General features: G+C 43.4%; 1 protein-coding gene across 5 annotated transcripts in view; it reads left to right on the top strand.

Moving 5' to 3' along the window:
• The window catches only part of LOC114584447 (uncharacterized), a 113500-nt gene that overhangs the window by 6152 nt on the left and 90583 nt on the right, over nt 1–16765 (top strand). For all 5 annotated transcript variants that reach the window (XR_013390576.1, XM_077918494.1, XM_028706335.2 and 2 more), the window contains exons 3-8: nt 603–763; nt 2290–2360; nt 2776–2941; nt 4769–4906; nt 5700–5892; nt 6766–6905. Coding sequence is in view for 4 of the 5 variants with exons in the window: in XM_077918494.1 (XP_077774620.1) it covers nt 603–763; nt 2290–2360; nt 2776–2941; nt 4769–4906; nt 5700–5892; nt 6766–6905 (869 nt within the window). In the remaining variant the exon portion in view is untranslated. The remainder of the gene's footprint in view (nt 1–602; nt 764–2289; nt 2361–2775; nt 2942–4768; nt 4907–5699; nt 5893–6765; nt 6906–16765) is intronic.

The following is a 16765-nucleotide window of genomic DNA, read 5'->3' as shown; positions in this document are numbered from 1 at the left end:
TTGTCCTTCAAAATTCACATTCCTCTGAATTTTGCAATGCAGTTCTCTAAACACATTATGTGCACAAAATGTGTTTATTGTGGAAAACTGCATACCCATTTATATATTGGTTAAAATAGCATTAAAAGCTAGTGGGACACTATCAGGGTATTTGTAGAACTCCCAGTATATTGTGTGGGGGGGTGTTAATGGATAGTGTAATTTATTATTGTGGACCCATTATGCCCCAGATCGTGAAGTCATGCCAAAGTCATGTTTCAGTCTGCCATCTTCAATCCAAATGGTGCCTGGCATGCAACCTTTGATGAAGACCACCACTGCCACATTGGGAATATTCACACCAAGTTTAATGGGGCTATGTGAGAGAGAGAGATGCAGGCAGAAGAAAAAGGCTGGGGTGGATCTGCAGCTTCTGCTTGCATCTGGTAGGAGCTGCAGCTCCAGTCCAGATCTAGTCCAGCCTTTTAATTCTGCCTGTGTCATTAAAAAAATGACAACAACCATTCGGGTGTGCCTGGGCACACTCAACACACCCTGTGTGCACACCTTTGTGCCCATCTGCCAATAACAAACTTGTCTCAAAACTTTACTCTCCCCGCTAGAAATCAATGTGCTGCCTTTCCCAACTGGATCCAGATTCAGCTATAGATACTCTACTTCGACCAACACGTTCCTTCCAGGAAGGGCCGAAGAAAGGAGTGGCATCTCCCTTGAAGGCGCCGCTGTTGTTGAAGTGCTGGCAAGATGTCACAGAGTCTTAAAAGTGAGTGTGGTGGCAAGTCCAACAGGGGCACAAAAGGCTTTGTGCTCCTGCTCCATATATATATAAATGCATTTTATTGGGTTTTCTTTAACATAAATCAAACAAACAAAACAAATACAATAAAGTCCCATAATCTTATACCCACTTGTTTTTTCCTCACTCTGCGAGCACAGACTTCCCTCCCTCCCTTCATCAGGTTTTCATTTTACACTTTTCTTTCCGCAGTTTCTTAATAACATCCTATCCACATCATAAGATTTATTTTAATCCTGCTACAGTCTTTAGACTTCTACAGTTATTACTTATATGCTCCACAAATTTACTCCACTCTCTTCTGAACTTTGCTTCCTCTTGGTTACGAATCTTGTAAGTCAGTTTTGCTAATTCCACATATTCTACCATTTTTGTCTGCCTCTCTTCTAATGTTGGTAATTCCTGTGTCTTCCATTTTGGGACTACCAGGATTCTAGCGGCAGTTGTGGCATACATGAATAATCTCTGGTCTACTTTTCCTATTTCTTCACCTATCAAGCCTAGCAAAAAGGCTTCCGGTTTTTGGGGGGAAGGTATATTTAAACAGCTTTTTCAGCTCGTTATATATCATGTCCCAAAATTGTTTCATTGCTTCTGCTCCAGTTATAGGAGTGGAAGTTCAGATTTGGGAAGTTTGAAAACCTGCCATGAGCCCTGCAGTGCTGTCAATAAGAGGCTTGGTCCCCAGGCTCCAGTACAACAGGAAGAGGAAGAAGAAACAGAGCGGGGCCTGATTGGTGGGACCTGGCATTGGAGGAAAGGGGCTCTCTCCTTTGTGCCTTATCCTCAGCCACTTCAGAAGAAGGAGCAATGATGTTAGCTATTCCCCCTGACCTCCAAGAGAGCAGAGAATCTCAATGGAGGCCAGGGAGTGCTGTGGGAGGAGGCAACTCAGGAGTTGGCAGCAACAGAAGAGTGCAGGATAGTTGCCTAGAACCAGGCCCCACCTCCACAGATGAGAGCAGCCCCACTCACCCTGGAGGGTTGCGTTTTTACAATCCCAACATTCCCATGAAGTGAAGGAGTGTCACAAGTAAAACTCAAGGAGAGTTGAGAGCAATTCACCCATCACACAATAACCGCTCCCCACATTAAATGGGGGGTGCCTTTTGTGTGGTCGCGCACAGCCCCCTGGACCCTAAGCGGCACCATAAGCACAGGCTTGGCTTTGCCTTCCCCAGGTAGGATACCTGGAGGTCTCCGTCTACCTCAGCCAGTTGCCCAATCCCACCTGGGGAGGCGTTGCCAAGGTGATCAATTTATCTCTTTGAACCGTTGAAACACCCTCTTACCTCATTTCTCCTTGTGAAAGAGCTCCAAATTCCCCCTTCCATCAGAGAAAGGGCAACGCAACTGGGCCAGTTCTTCTGGTCTCCAGCACCAGAGGTTCAACCAGTCTGCAAAATCCCAACGTTTCCCCTCACAACCCTTCTCCCTTGTAGTTAGCCATACGATGAAAAGAACCTTTTAACAAATGTCGTTGCCGTTCCCAGTTACAGGATGTCCAGATCAAGACGACAGCTGGGTCCAAAGACAGGCTGCACAAAGAAAACGGAAGTTTAAGGTAAAACAAGACTTTGTCAAAAACGAGTCCTCGCTGTGGGAGCAAAATAACTTGGGAGCAACATGGCCTATACTGGAAAGATTGCACCGACCCCCACAGGTGTTAAGATCAGTAGTTTGGGTGGGTGACCCCATGAGAAGGTATTACCTGTGGCAGCCCCTAAGTTGTGCAACTCCCTCCCCACAGAGATGCGGCTGGCACAAAAGGTATTTACAAATATCCTGAATCAACCCAATATAGTATCCTAGGAAGGGCTGGTTTTCTACCAAGACAGAGTATCTAAATGTGTGGGAGATGTGGATATTTACTGGTCCATTGACTTCTCATGTACATCATTTGTAAGCAAGTGGTTATTTTACATCACTTCACCAGACGGTGGGGGGACCAAGAAACCTTCTTCTTCTCTATTTTACAGGGAAGCGTTGGAGCAGCATCCCCTTTGGTTTTGTTACCATAATGGAAAGATTCTGAAGATTTTCCCCCAAGGGAGTGAACCAATCTGGGCACTCAACATCAAGCGTGGCATCCTCAGTGCTCTTCAGACATCCTTGGTGGCAACAACCAATGGCAGCGTGGAAGAGGTGAGCAGTTCTGAACATTTGAAGCTGCCTTGGTCCAGTATACAGTGGTACCTCAGATTACAGACGCTTCAGGTTACATATGCTTCAGGTTACAGACTCCGCTAACCCAGAAATAGTACCTCGGGTTAAGAACTTTGCTTCAGGATAAGAACAGAAATCACGCAGCAGCAGTGGTAGGCTACATTAGCTAAAGTGGTACCTCAGGTTAAGAACGGTTTCAAGTTAAGAACGGACCTCCAGAACAAACTAAGTTCTGAACCTGAGGTACCACTGTATACTCCTGGTCTGAAATATTGGTGAATTTTGTACAGTGGAGACTTGTTAATTAGGGGAAATGTGCACTGCTCCACCAACTGAAGGGAGCCAGTGTAGTGTAGTGGTTAAGAGCAGTAGACTCGTAATCTGGGGAACCGGGTTCGCATCTCCGCTCCTCCACATACAGCTGCTGGGTAACCTTGGGCCACTCACACTTCTTTGAAGTCTCTCAGCCCCACTCATGTCACAGAGTGTTTGTTGTGGGGGAGGAAGGGAAAGGAGATTGTTAGCCGCTTTGAGACTCCTTCGGGTAGTGATAAAGCGGAATATCAAATCCAAACTCTTCTTCTTCTTCAACCCCAGTCTGCCTTCTGCCAGCCCTCAACTGTTTGCCTTCTTACTTGCAACCCGTCGAGTGGGGGGGGCTTTTGCTGTCAACTTGCCCTCCTCCCCCCTTAATCTCATTCTTGCCCCTTTTAGAACTACATAACATCACATAGCACCACACTCACATCCACATACATTAACAGAGCAACACCTAACATGGCACCCACATAACACAACACAGGGGGGGACATCTGTTGTTTGATACAGTTCTAATTCTGTGAATTAGCCTATACAATGAAATACAGTAAATTCATCCCATGAAAGTACAAATTACCAGTCATTCGTAGCATTAAGAAATAATAGATAGTTATGGAACAGACTTAATTGTTCATTTATTGTTCAACAAAGCCAGAAATAATTATTGGACACCACATATATTGGGTCACCACCATGACACATGTCCACCAGTCTCAAAGGCCAATGGGAAGCAATTGTTTCCAAGTGATTTTATACTGTGAAGTGCCCTGCAATCTTTGGATGAAGGGCAGTATACAGACACACAACACACACACACACAACACACACACTGTCTCGCACAGCACTATTGCTATGCAGTTTCCTCTTGTTTCATTCACAGTCAGACTGGGATTGGCCATGAAATGGAGATGCTCTTTTGCTCAGAAGTGGGTGAAGCAACAAATATAAATTTTACCATTATACAACGAGTTGGTTTCTAGAAACACTCACACACCACTCCCTATTCTCTGTCCCAGGGTTCAACCAACTTTTTCAGCAGGGGGCCGGTCCACTGTCCCTCAGACCTTGTGGGGAGCTGGACTATATGGGGGGGATGAACGAATTCCTACACCCCACAAATAACCCAGAGATGCATTTTAAATAAAAGGACACATTCTACTCATGTAAAAACACACTGATTCCTGGACCGTCTGTGGGCCGGATTTAGAAGGCGATTGGGCCGGATCCAGACCATGGGCCTTAGTTTGCCTACCCATGCTGAGTCTGTCCGGACAAGCACATCCTAGTCAGTCAAATGTTGTGGGGGGTTTTGTGGAAAAGCAAGGCCAATGTATGTGGGAGGGAGAGTTCCAAGGGCTAAGACACTGCAGACCTATCTCTCTCCCCCCCCACCCAATGCACCTTCTGTTGGGTTGTAGGTTTGAATTATCATGCACTTTGGAGCCCAATAAAATAATTCCCTTTTGTTGTCTTGTCATTGTTAATTAGGTAGATGTCCTGGGGAAATGTCCAACCAGATATCAGCAGAAAGGGCCTCTCCTTTTGAAGACGAAGGATTTAAACCTGTGTTCTCACCGGTTTTCTGGATTTACTTCTCTGAGGTCCATTGCTTTGCCCAGTGCACCAGTAAGTACTGTTGAACCTCTTGTTCTTCCACTATTTCTTTCAAGAAGCCAGCTATGTTGTTACTCAAGGATTTATATGTGTTAAAAACACAAACAACTATTTATCAAGAGGCAATTCACTGTGTTGAGCCTGTAGACACCTGGGGAATGGTTCATATCTAGGTAGGAAAAGATCAGGTTCTTTTATTTCTGTGCGAGTTTCACATAATGTCCGCTCATAAGCCTGTCCCATCCTGTTTTCTATAATTCTGTAAAGCCACATGAAAAATCTACATTTAAGTGGTATGCACTTTTTTCCTGAAATGCGTTTTCCCCAAAATATGTATTTTTGTGCACACTTTTCATTTTAAAATGTACATTTTAAAACTGAAATGGTGTCACAACATTTGGAGGAATACATAGCTTGTTTGGCCTGATGTGTAGTATGCATTTAAAGCACTGTCATACCACTTTAAACAGTCATGGTTTTCACACACACACACTAAGAATCCTGGGAGGTGTAGTTTGTTAAGGGTGCTGAGAGTATTAGTTGGCCCCTGTTCCCCTCAGAGAGCTAAAATTCTTAGAGTGATTCAACAATCAAACCCTTTTCACAGGGACAATCTTGGGAACTGTAGCTATGTGAGGAGAAAGGGGGGGTCTCCTGACAAGTCTCCACACCCTTAACAAATGACTTTCCCAGAATTCTTTGGGGGAAGCCATGACTGTTTAAAGTGGCATCATAGTGTCATAAATGTATGGTGTGAACGTGGCCTAAGTGGACATTTGATCATCTCTCTGTCCCTATGTTTTAGCCTGATCAGCAGCTCGTATCCTCCAAACTTGAGTGTGTTCAGAAGTTTGAGGAGGGAATCCTGGCAGAATCCCAATGTATAGAGTCTCATCTCACTCCATCTCCTGGGAGGAAGGGCAGCGGAGTGAAGACCCAGACTCGGATGGCCATGAAACTGTTCCGAACGGAAGCTGAAATCACAGCACATGAAAGAGGTTGGTGCCTGACCCTGTTACCATGTTTATTTGCCCCATTCCCAAGCCAAGTGCCCTCTCTTCTCTGCAGGTTGATCATCTAAAGAGCAAAGAGGGTGTGATTTTCATTCCCATCATGACCTTGGGTTGGGTAGAGAGGGAGGCAAATCACAGCTTCTTACGTGTGTGTGTGTGTGTGTGTGTGTGTGTGTGTGTGTGTGTCATGTCCACTTTTGTGCCAGCACCAATCACTGGCATGTGACACATACACACACACACACACACACACACACACACACACACACAGTGTGGCTCTGGGGTTGAAAATGCTTACCCACCCTGGGTTAGTGAATGCCTCTAAGCAATGACAAGTTAATAAAAAGTCTTTTTGAACTGCCCTTGCTTGGGGTACAAGACTTATTTTACCCCACTTATTAGGCTACAATGTCATTTGGGATGGGGGAGAAAGCTGATACTATTTAAAAGTGAAGCTACTCAAGTCACGCTTCTGTAAACAATGTGCAAAGTAAAGCACAGCCATCCTTTGAAATTTGCACTTTTCTGAATTTTGCAACCCTGTTGTTCTCCAGCCAAGTCATGTCTACAGAAAAGCATATCCTTGGATAAAGCATGTGTAGAGGTGCATATATTAAAAGGGGGAAATCATAGTTTTGTATTTTAGATTAGCAGAAATTTGCACTAAAGGGATGGTAAATTGTCAATATTCCCAAATGCTAACAAAAAAAAAAGTGTATGGTGATGTAATATATTGAAAATCATTGATGGGAGGGAGGAAGCTGAGAGCTGAGTTGCCTTTCTGGTGGTTTTCCTAAGGCCACAGAGTGATGACTATGTGTTTCAGTTGTTCCCCATTGCCTGGTTTTACTTCTGCAGTAGACAACAAGGATATCTACGAGAGCAGCCTCTTATATGAAAGGGAAAAAACAGCACGATGGCCGGAAAAGGAGGATGAGGTGGTGGTGGTCTCCAAAATACTACAGAAGCTTTGTATGAATCCTAGAGCGGATTCCGAGGCAAGTTATTATATATATATTTTTGTCATAGTTATTGGTTATTGCTGGTGTTGAAAATGTGGCATTTGCATGTGGGAAATGGAATTCTTGCGCTCTTCCTCTGCCCCTGCCCCCCAAAAAAAGATTGATAGCCTTGTTGTCCAATAATTTGCACAAGCCTCTTTTAAAGCCATCATGTATTATGGCATTAGCTTTCATGAACCGGAATCTAGCTGCAGACAAATTGTATTTGTGTTTGGGGTGAGGGTGTCGTGTGAATCAGCCCTGAGAAGTATTGGCTCCAAAGGGCCCAAGATAAATATGTACTTTTCATCAATGCTCTATGTGTCCCTGGGTTGAGAGGTCACTGTAAGAGACCATAGCCCCAATCAAAATAACAGATTCAGGGTCACTTGTGCTGAGTTACATTCCCTCCTGGCCTGTTATCCGATGACCATTCTTTTGTTAGCCCAGCCTCTGAGAGCTATTGTCGCTGGTAACAAAACAGAAGGTCTTGTCTAAGTTCTTTTGTGTTTATTTTATTTCCTACCGTAATCATAAAAGGCACTCCTCAAAGCTGTTTTACATATGCTGGAGTTGAACGCTTTGGAGAGTATTATTGAAATTTATTAATAAGGCAGCCAAATACACAAACACACCCTTTCTCACACTCGACAATCACCCTAACCCAACACCCCACTGAACGCAGATGTAGAATACAGGTTGTAGCCAAGCAGAAACGTGTGGACATAAAATAAAAATGACAACATGTCCTATACAATTAGTAAACTTACATGAATAACGGGATATTAACTCTCTGGAGAGCCCATGTGACTTTGTCTAGGTTGAGAAGCCTTCACTGCTCAAATTTAGGTGTATTAAACATTACAGACCTGTCCAAACCAGACTATCTATCTATCTATATCTATCTATCTATCATCTATCTATCTATCTATCTATCTATCTATCTATCTATCTATCTATCTATCTATCTATATCTATCTATCTATCTATCTATCTATCTATCTATCTATCTATCTATCTATATCTATCTATCTATCTATCTATCTATCTCTATCCATCATCACCCAAGGTATCAATTGCCACTGAAGATTTCTCTACTTTTGCCTTGGTGGTTCATACAGTCTACAGCAGGGGGGTCAGCAAACTTTTTCAGGAGGGGGTCAGTCCACTGTCCCTCAGACCTTGTGGGGGGCCGGACCCACCACCTCCCAAAAGCACCCCCCCAAAAGGCTATACCTATACCACTCATGCTGCAGCCACCGACGCTACCTCGTCTTCGGCAGCGTCAGCATCCTCTGTCTCAGCAGGGCACAGAGCCCATGCTGCTGGCCTGGGCGGCAGAGGCAGCCTCCATGCCACTGCCGCTTCCTTCCTGCTTGGCCGTTTCCTCCCACTTGGCCACCTTAGCGGGAAGGAAGGGGCAGCACCCAGATGCCACTGGTCTGGGCAGCCTCCACACCGCCACCGCTTCCTCCCGCTCAGCCGCCTCAGTGGGAAGGAAGGGGCAGCGCCCAGAGGCGTCCGTGGCTTCTGATTGGCTGCAGGAACTTCCTGCAGCCAATCAGAAACTGTGCCGCATCGCGGAAGTCACTCTCCGTATGGCAAGGCCTCTGTGCCATGCCTGTTTAGCGTGGGGACTGACAGAGTGGGTGGCAGGGTTTGCACAGTTCGCGGGCTGGATTAATGAGCCCGGTGGGCCATATCCAGCCCACGGGTCTTAGTTTGACGACCTCTGGTCTACAGTGTAGCATAGAGTGAATGGTGCCCTCAATCTATTACAGGCATAGGCAAACTTGGCCCTCCAGATATTTTGGGACTACAACTCCCACCATCCCTAGCTAACAGGACCAGTGGTCAGGGATGATAGGAATTGTAGTCTCAAAACATCTGGAGGGCCGCGTTTGCCTGTGGCTGCTCTATTAACTACCACATGCACAGAAGCACCAATCTGGACAGTGTTATCTGTACATAGCCTGAGAAATTTAACACAATGCCACATCCAAATGTGCCGCGGCATTGTTTACACTTATCCTTTACTGTGTTATTCATTTTCATCATTTTTCTTGTTCCTTTTTTTGAGGTTTGCAACTGCTTTCTCTACTAACGTAACAAAATGAAGGAAAAACAGATGTTATTTTTTAAAAAAGACACAACAAAGGTCACTGCTCGTTTTGTAACCGAGGACGAGGAATTGAGTTGTTGTTTTTAATGGCAGTTTTATTTCAACATGGTTGAACAGGTCGCATTCTTACGGGCTGCACTTATTCAGTGATTCTTGCATTTCAGCAGATTGGATTAGGTGACCCTTTTGGGGTGCCTTCCAACAATTCTATGAGTTTCCTTATTCACCTGTAGAGAAAGCTAGCCAGCCAAATAAATCAAACAGCAACAAAGTGGAGACGGAAACCCAAACTGTCTGCCTGCACAGTGGCTTTCATTCTGGAGAACTGTCAACTCATCAGACCATCCATCTTTGAAACAGAATTTTCCCCCACCCCCACCCCTCCTTTTCTCCCCTTTTGGACAGCTTCTTCCTTCCCACTTCCCGCCCTGCCTGGACACTTCTGCCCCCTTAACGCCCCATTGCTTAATCTGCATTTAAATCCAATCCCTCCGCACAATGGCATTGGAAATAACTCTCTAAGGCTCCCTGGTGAGTGGCGTGCTTTCCCTCCTCTCCTCTGAATGAGAATCGGGGAGCTTCTCCCCCCGCCCCGCCCCCGGCATTTATCCCTGGTTTTTTGTCGCCTGAATGTAGCGCATAATCTCGCCCCCATTCAAAACCACAACAATGCAAGGGACAAATAAGACTATCCATGGCTGGTAAGGATGTGTTTTCCCAGGCTGTGCTGTGGACATTTCCCATCAGCCTCTTCCTGGGCCAGGGGTCTTTAAAAAGATGGTTGGAGAGAAGGAGATAGGAATGAAGGAAAGGGGGGCGGATGGGTTGGAGCCGACACCATAATACAGGGGGGGAAACATGCTCTTAGCACTGAAAACAGCAGATAGCCTGTTCAGGACCGAAACAGGCATGCTATGAATAATTTGCCTCTCTTTAATGGCATGCGCAAATTACCATATGAAGACAAGCAACAGTGCCTTCCAAAATCTAAATGACACCCAGTTGATAGAGGGAAAGGTACCGTATTTTTTGCTCTATAAGACTCACTTTTTCCCTCCTAAAAAGTAAGGGGAAATGTGTGTGCATCTTATGGAGCGAATGCAGGCTGCGCAGCTATCCCAGAAGCCAGAACAGCAAGAGGGATCGCTGCTTTTACTGCTCAGTGATCCCTCTTGCTGTTCTGGCTTCTGAGATTCAGAATATTTTTTTTCTTGTTTTCCTCCCCTAAAAACTAGGTGTGTCTTATGGTCTGGTGCGTCTTACAGAGCGAAAAATACGGTAATTCTGTCTGTTCCTTCAAGGAGACAAAAGGACACATCAGCAACTAAGAGAAGAGCTGTAGCTCAATAGCAGAGCAAAGGATGCAGGAGAAATTCATTTCTGTTCGCATTGAAAGGCCGACCTACGTAATCTGCAGTTTCCGAAACAATACGTGAACCAAAAGTGAGCCATCCTTTGGCATTTGAGCAGTCTCTGAATATTGCACTGCAATTCTCCATCTGTGCAATGTCTGCCAAATACACAAGGGGAGGGTGTGCATAATAATATTGGTGAGAAAGCCCGTTTTGTAAGCATTTTTATGACTGCATTTTATTAGGGGAAACTGTTCTGCAAAAATGTGTACGTTAGGAGAAGTTGGCACACTAAGGTCCTTTTGAATTTACATGAGGACTTTTAAAAGCAATAAACCGATATGGGTACTTAAGACTTGAGAAAGGGAGAGAATAAAAAATGGACACGTTTGCCCATCCCTCAATAGAGTTCATGCTTGGCAAAAAATGTTACCGGGTTAAATCCCTGGCATGCCCAGGTAGGGCTGAAAAAACTTTTGACAACTACCAGTTTGCATACAGGGCAAATAGATCCACAGAAGACGCTATCACCACCACTCTCCATGCTGCTCTGTCCCATCTGGAGCAGCCGGGGAGTTATGTGAGGCTGCTGTTTGTGGATTTTAGCTCTGCTTTTAACACTATCCTCCCCCATAGACTGGTGTCCAAGCTAGAGGCGATTGGACTCTCCAACTCCACCTGTCTCTGGGTTTTGGATTTTTTGTCAGAACGTTCTCAGAGGGTTAGAGTAGGGTCACATATGTCCACAGCCCTTAGCCTTAACACCGGCTCACCACAGGGTTGTGTGTTGAGTCCCCTGCTCTATGCTCTCTATACGTATGACTGTACAGCCATCTATTCCAGCAACAAAATCATCAAGTTTGCTGATGACACTACGGTGGTAGGGCTCATTTCAGGAGGGGATGAGTCTGCCTATCGGGACGAGGTGGAGCGACTCTGTGTTTGGTGTGGAGAGAACAATCTGGCTCTTAATACGGCTAAGACCAAGGAATTGGTGGTGGATTACAGGAAAAAAAGGCGGACATTCAGCCCTTGTATATCAACGGGGAACGGGTGGAGAGGGTGGCGGAATTCAGGTTTTTGGGAGTAACTATCGATCAGGGCATGACTTGGAGCGCAAATACCACTGCTCTGGTGAAGAAGGCCCAGCAGAGAATTTATTTCCTCAGACTTTTAAAGAAGAACAATCTGAGTGAGAGACTGCTGGTGTCCTTCTACCGAGGCTCCATAGAGAGCATTCTTACATATTGTATTTGTGCTTGGTTCTCCAGTTGTACAGCTAGGGAGAGGAAGGTGCTCCAGAAGGTCATAACCACAGCCCAAAGGATTATTGGTCATCCTCTCCCATCTTTGGAAGAACTGTACGGTTCCCGTTGTCTTAGGAAAGCAAATAACATCCTGCAGGATTCATCTCACCCGGGACACAGTCTGTTTGCACTACTGCCTTCTGGCAGGAGATATAGAAACATCAAGTCAAGGACAAATAGACTGAAAAACAGTTTCTATCCAAGAGCTGTGGCCTTTTTGAATGCTGTAACTCGATAGTGTGACCTGGGAGTTTGATGGGTGTTGGTGTGGGTGTGGCTGGAATGTGGTTTGTTTGGTTGTTGTTGTTGTTTTGCTTTTGTTGTTTTTAAGGGATGGCATCCAATTTCGTTGCACTTGTGCAATGTTGCACTTGTGTAATGACAATAAAGAATCTATTCTATTCTATTCTATTCTAAAAAGACCCAGAAGTCAAATTCAGGAGGGAAGGCAGATTCTCCTTTAAATGCAAACTGAACTGACTTTCCCCCACGTGCCTAGTTCTATATCGCCATGCGTTCCTTTGGGGGATATTCATAAACATCATATAGAAATAAATAAGATGGCATCCTCTCCTCCTTTTCCATTTTTCTTTTAACAAGATTTGCAAATACAAAAAAAGCCCAACAACAAAAACTGTCATAAAGGCAAAGAGAATCAAAATGCAAGATGAAAAAGAGCTAGCAAAAAAATATTTTAAAAAATCATGCAAAATATATTCCCTAGTGGAATCCAAGGTTCATAAATTATTACAAAATCCTTTATTAGGCATAGCACACCACGCATTATCGAACAAACATCATATACAGACTGTATAAAATACGGGCTCAGCGAGCACAATTTATCTCAGTCCTATTCTTAACTCCAAGAAATAAATCGATGTACATAGATAATATAATACAACACAGCAACATCACCTACCATTAAGAACCACTAAGTCTCTTTATCATGGCCCATTCTTTCTTCATGGACAGCACTTAAAAATTCAGCCACTATTAAAGTGATTTGATCCTCGCTGTCCGCCAGCAGGTCCTGAACAATGTGTAAGAATCTGTCTATTAAATTTTAGGGCCTCAAATAATTGTCTTCTGGCATTACTGCCAAAATCACAGGAAAAGAATATATGCTCTAGAGTATCGGGTTCCTGTTTTCTGCATTCCAAGGTTCATATTCACACAAAATACATCAAGTATTCATAAATGTTGCCAGATAAAATCGTATTTAGTAGGAATGTGCCAACCGTGAGAATATTTGGTCTTATAAATCACAAACGAACTTCCCAAACAGATTCAAAATATAAAGGGTCCATGTTGCCCCTGAAAGCACAAGATGGCAATAAACATGACTTTTCAAAACCATACATCCAAAGAGTAGCAATTATTATCATTCTATCCTTGAGAGATCACAAAATAGGTGGTGATCAGCAGACATAAAATTAATTGTTGACTAATAAAAGCTGCAGTAGCACCATCAAAAATGGGCAGGGTGTAAAGCGACTTGTTTACTTGTAATAATACTAATTTCAGATACAACCCCTCATATCTTACAATCCTGAGAGAGTGTAACAGGGGGAAACAAATATTGCAATATGAGCTAGTCAGACTAAGGTTAAAAACCAGCACCGGAGCCAACTTTTTCAATACTGGCAAACATCTGGGACACAGAGCCAGTCTTGGTGCAGCTCAATTGATCAACAGCATTTTTTCTTTCTTTCTTTCTTTTTTGCATTATTATTTTTTGACAAAACATATATACAAATAAAAATTGTATAAACACAAAAATCCACATCAGTATCATAACACAAATTGCTAAACAACCAACAAGCAGTCAATCTCTTTTGTGTCATACAGTAAACATCTTCAGAAAAATAGTCTCCCTTGTGCAATAGACAAATAATTCAAAACCAATATATTGCTTTGGTCTCTTTTAGGATTGTTTACGGTTAAATAAATTCAGTCTGGCTTCAAAGCACTCCGAACAAAAAGCGTGGTTTTGTATTTTCCTGTACTTTGCTCCCCCCAATAGATAATAAAAGTGAGCCATATTTAGGTTGCCATCTTTGAAAAAGTAAAAACCAGGAAACCCCAAAATTGTTGAGTTTTTTTAAGGAAACCACCAAAATTGTTGAGCTTTATAAAGGAAAACCCCAAAGTGATTGAGCTTTATTTAGACAAACCCCAAAGTTGATTCGCTTTTTTAAATAAAAGCTACAAGAATTTTTGAGCTCAGGAGCTTTTTAAAAGCATTTGGGGCACGATTTAACCCCTAGTAAATTTTCCAGGACGTTTGCCAGATTTCAAAAAAAAATTCCAGGATGCAATTTTTGGAGGTGAATTCCAGGACATGTCCTGGATAATCAGGACGTATGGCAGCCCTACCATATTTCAACAGAAGCATCTCTTATTTTTTTCCAATGAGTCAAAAATTGCTGAACCAATTAGTCTGATTTGATCAGCTCAAGTTCAAAAGTGGGAAAGCGCTGGATTCCTGACCCTCAAGCTATGCAAAATGCTGTACGATCCCAGGGGTATTAAGTGTGTTCCTACCAAAGGCAGGCCTCTTCAGTAAACACCCTGCTCGCTTACAAAACGCCTCAGTGTTTGTGGAAAAGGAGCGTTCAGGAGTGGTTTCCAAGAACAACAAAATTGCGGGTATGATCTGCAGCCAGCTCTGGATGAGGTCTGCCAAGAGTTTTCCACGTCCCCCCCTCCCCACATCTTAAAATAAATAAATGAATGAATGAATAAAAGAAGCCGACTCTTTGTGTAAGGTAGTAAAGGAACACCTTCCCCGCTTAATCACTTCAGGAAGACTTTTTAAAGCACTTTCCTGTTTTTCGCTACTCCGACAGCACAAGCCTACAGAGTGGTCCCATCAGGGTAGGAACTGGGGGGTAGATGTCAAGGGCCCCATTCAGTAGAAGAAGCTGGTGGGCCCCCAAATACAACAAGGTTGCCTCACCACAATTTTAAGTAAGTGAAATAATACCCACAGCCATCCAAGAAACCCCCTCCACCTTTAATGTGAATCCATCCCACTTCTGAGTAATTTGAATGCACCCAATGGTGGGTCCCCTCTCCACTGGGAACTATCCATGGTGCTGACTCATGGACCAGCCCACCTAGATTATTGCCATACCCAATCAGAACACCCTTGGGGATCCCAGCTTGGAATGGGAGAGTTTCCAACCAAACACACATCTGGGCTTTCGCCCCAAGCAGGGCCTGAGAAATCCTTCAAGAAACAAGGGAAAATTCAGTGTTGCCAAAAACTCTTTGACTTACGCTTCCAGTTTTGAAGAGCACTGGTTCCAGTCTCCTCATGGCTTCACTCTTAAAAGCAACTGAAGATAACTGGTGCCATTGGTTCATTGATCGCTTGTACTTCCATAGGTGTGGTTCTATGAAATCAAAGAGAATTGCTTGTAACTCATGTCTGAAGATTAGGGATGGGGAAGAAATTTGATTCAGTATGCATTTAAAGGTGAGACTATTTCCTTCGCAAAACAGTAAACAAACAGAAACACAGCCGTCATTCAAAATTCACACTTCTCCAAATTTCTGCAAGGCAATTCTGCAGCCAGGTAACGTGTACAAAAGTGTGTATCCTGGGGGGGGGGCAATGCATATGTTAGTGAAAACAATTTGCCAAAAATGCATTATTATCCTGGCAAATGCACTATTACAAGTGAAGTATTTTAATAACAGCAACAAGCTGTGACTTGGGGAGTTGGAAGTCTTCTTATCACACTCCTTTGCTTGCACAGAGTCTTGCAAACCATTTGGTAAAATGAAGAACTTACACCAGCTTCCTAACGAAAGCACTCACACCTGATGTTTCAATCACTTTATCAGGAGAATCTTTGATGAAGTCACATGTCATCTCTTTGCTTCTCCTCCACAATGAGATACTTTTCTCCTTTTATCTTATTTTACACTTCCTCCAAGGATTCTTTTACATCTTGCAGTTGTAATTATAAATTATATTAATGGCTTTTTAAACGTGTTTGTGGGTGAGGGGTTATTGGTTTGTTTTTTATTTTGTTTCATTTTGTAATTTGTGTTCTCATTTTGCATTTTTCTGCCCTGAGATCTTCAGATGAAGAGCAGTATACAAATTTAATAAACACAATTGTTGTCGTTGTTTTGGAAGAATGCATTAAAAATGTGCATGTTGAGAGAAATTTGCCTTAAAATCCCGAGGAATTTTCATGAAAACACACAGCCCTCCGCTATGGAAACAGATGTTTAAAATAAGAAACAGAGAGAGTAAAGCTTGACAGATTTGCCCATTCCCACTGAAGACAGAATTCAAAGGAATTGAGAGCAAGCAATCTGACTGCACTTTGCTAACATCCTTGGCAGGGCATTGGGGGTGGGTGGAAGGAAGTTACACTTGAACAGAATTCCTTATACATATACGTGCAGGTCTAGATTCATTTTTCTGGTCTCATTTCCAACACTGCCTCCGCTGTGTCACTTAGAAGCACTGGCATCTGGCAGTCAATAAATAGTGATCTTTGAAGGGAATAAGTGCTTCTGTTTAATATCAACCAATATCCTTTTTATCGGGAAATAAGCCAGAAGCACCTCTTCAATTAGTCCTTTCTTTCATCCCACGGCCTTCCCAATGTCAAATGCAAGTCTTTTAGATGGCTGCTTCCCTCCGGGGAGTAGCTGGGTGGATTGCAGTGTTTAGACTTTGGCTGGAATTACAGAGGTTCCGAGGAAGGCCGAGGAAGAGGAAAAATAAATATTTAGGGTAGTAAGTAGGTTTCCCACCCACTCACCCCAATTATTTTTTATTAGTAAAAGAGAATGATTAGAAGAATCTACTGTAAGGTGCTACCTTTAAAATCTCCCAAAGCATTAGGACTGAGAACAGAGACCAGTTTTTTTTCAGTCAGCTTGTTGGGGTTTCTGTGGTTATGTTGGTTGCATGTCTGGAAGGCCATATTCTTGTTCTTTAATTGCTTTCTGTGTTCAAAAGTATTTCAGAAAGAACCCATCTTGCTTTGCTTCTTAGCTTTTTCCGCCTTTCATTTGTGGTACTGAGCTCCAGATGGTAGTTATTTGACT

Source organism: Podarcis muralis, chromosome 14 (genome assembly GCF_964188315.1).
Source record: "Podarcis muralis chromosome 14, rPodMur119.hap1.1, whole genome shotgun sequence".
Taxonomy (NCBI): domain Eukaryota; kingdom Metazoa; phylum Chordata; class Lepidosauria; order Squamata; family Lacertidae; genus Podarcis; species Podarcis muralis.
Note: the sequence above shows the minus strand (reverse complement) of the source record. Positions and strands in the feature narration are given on the sequence as shown.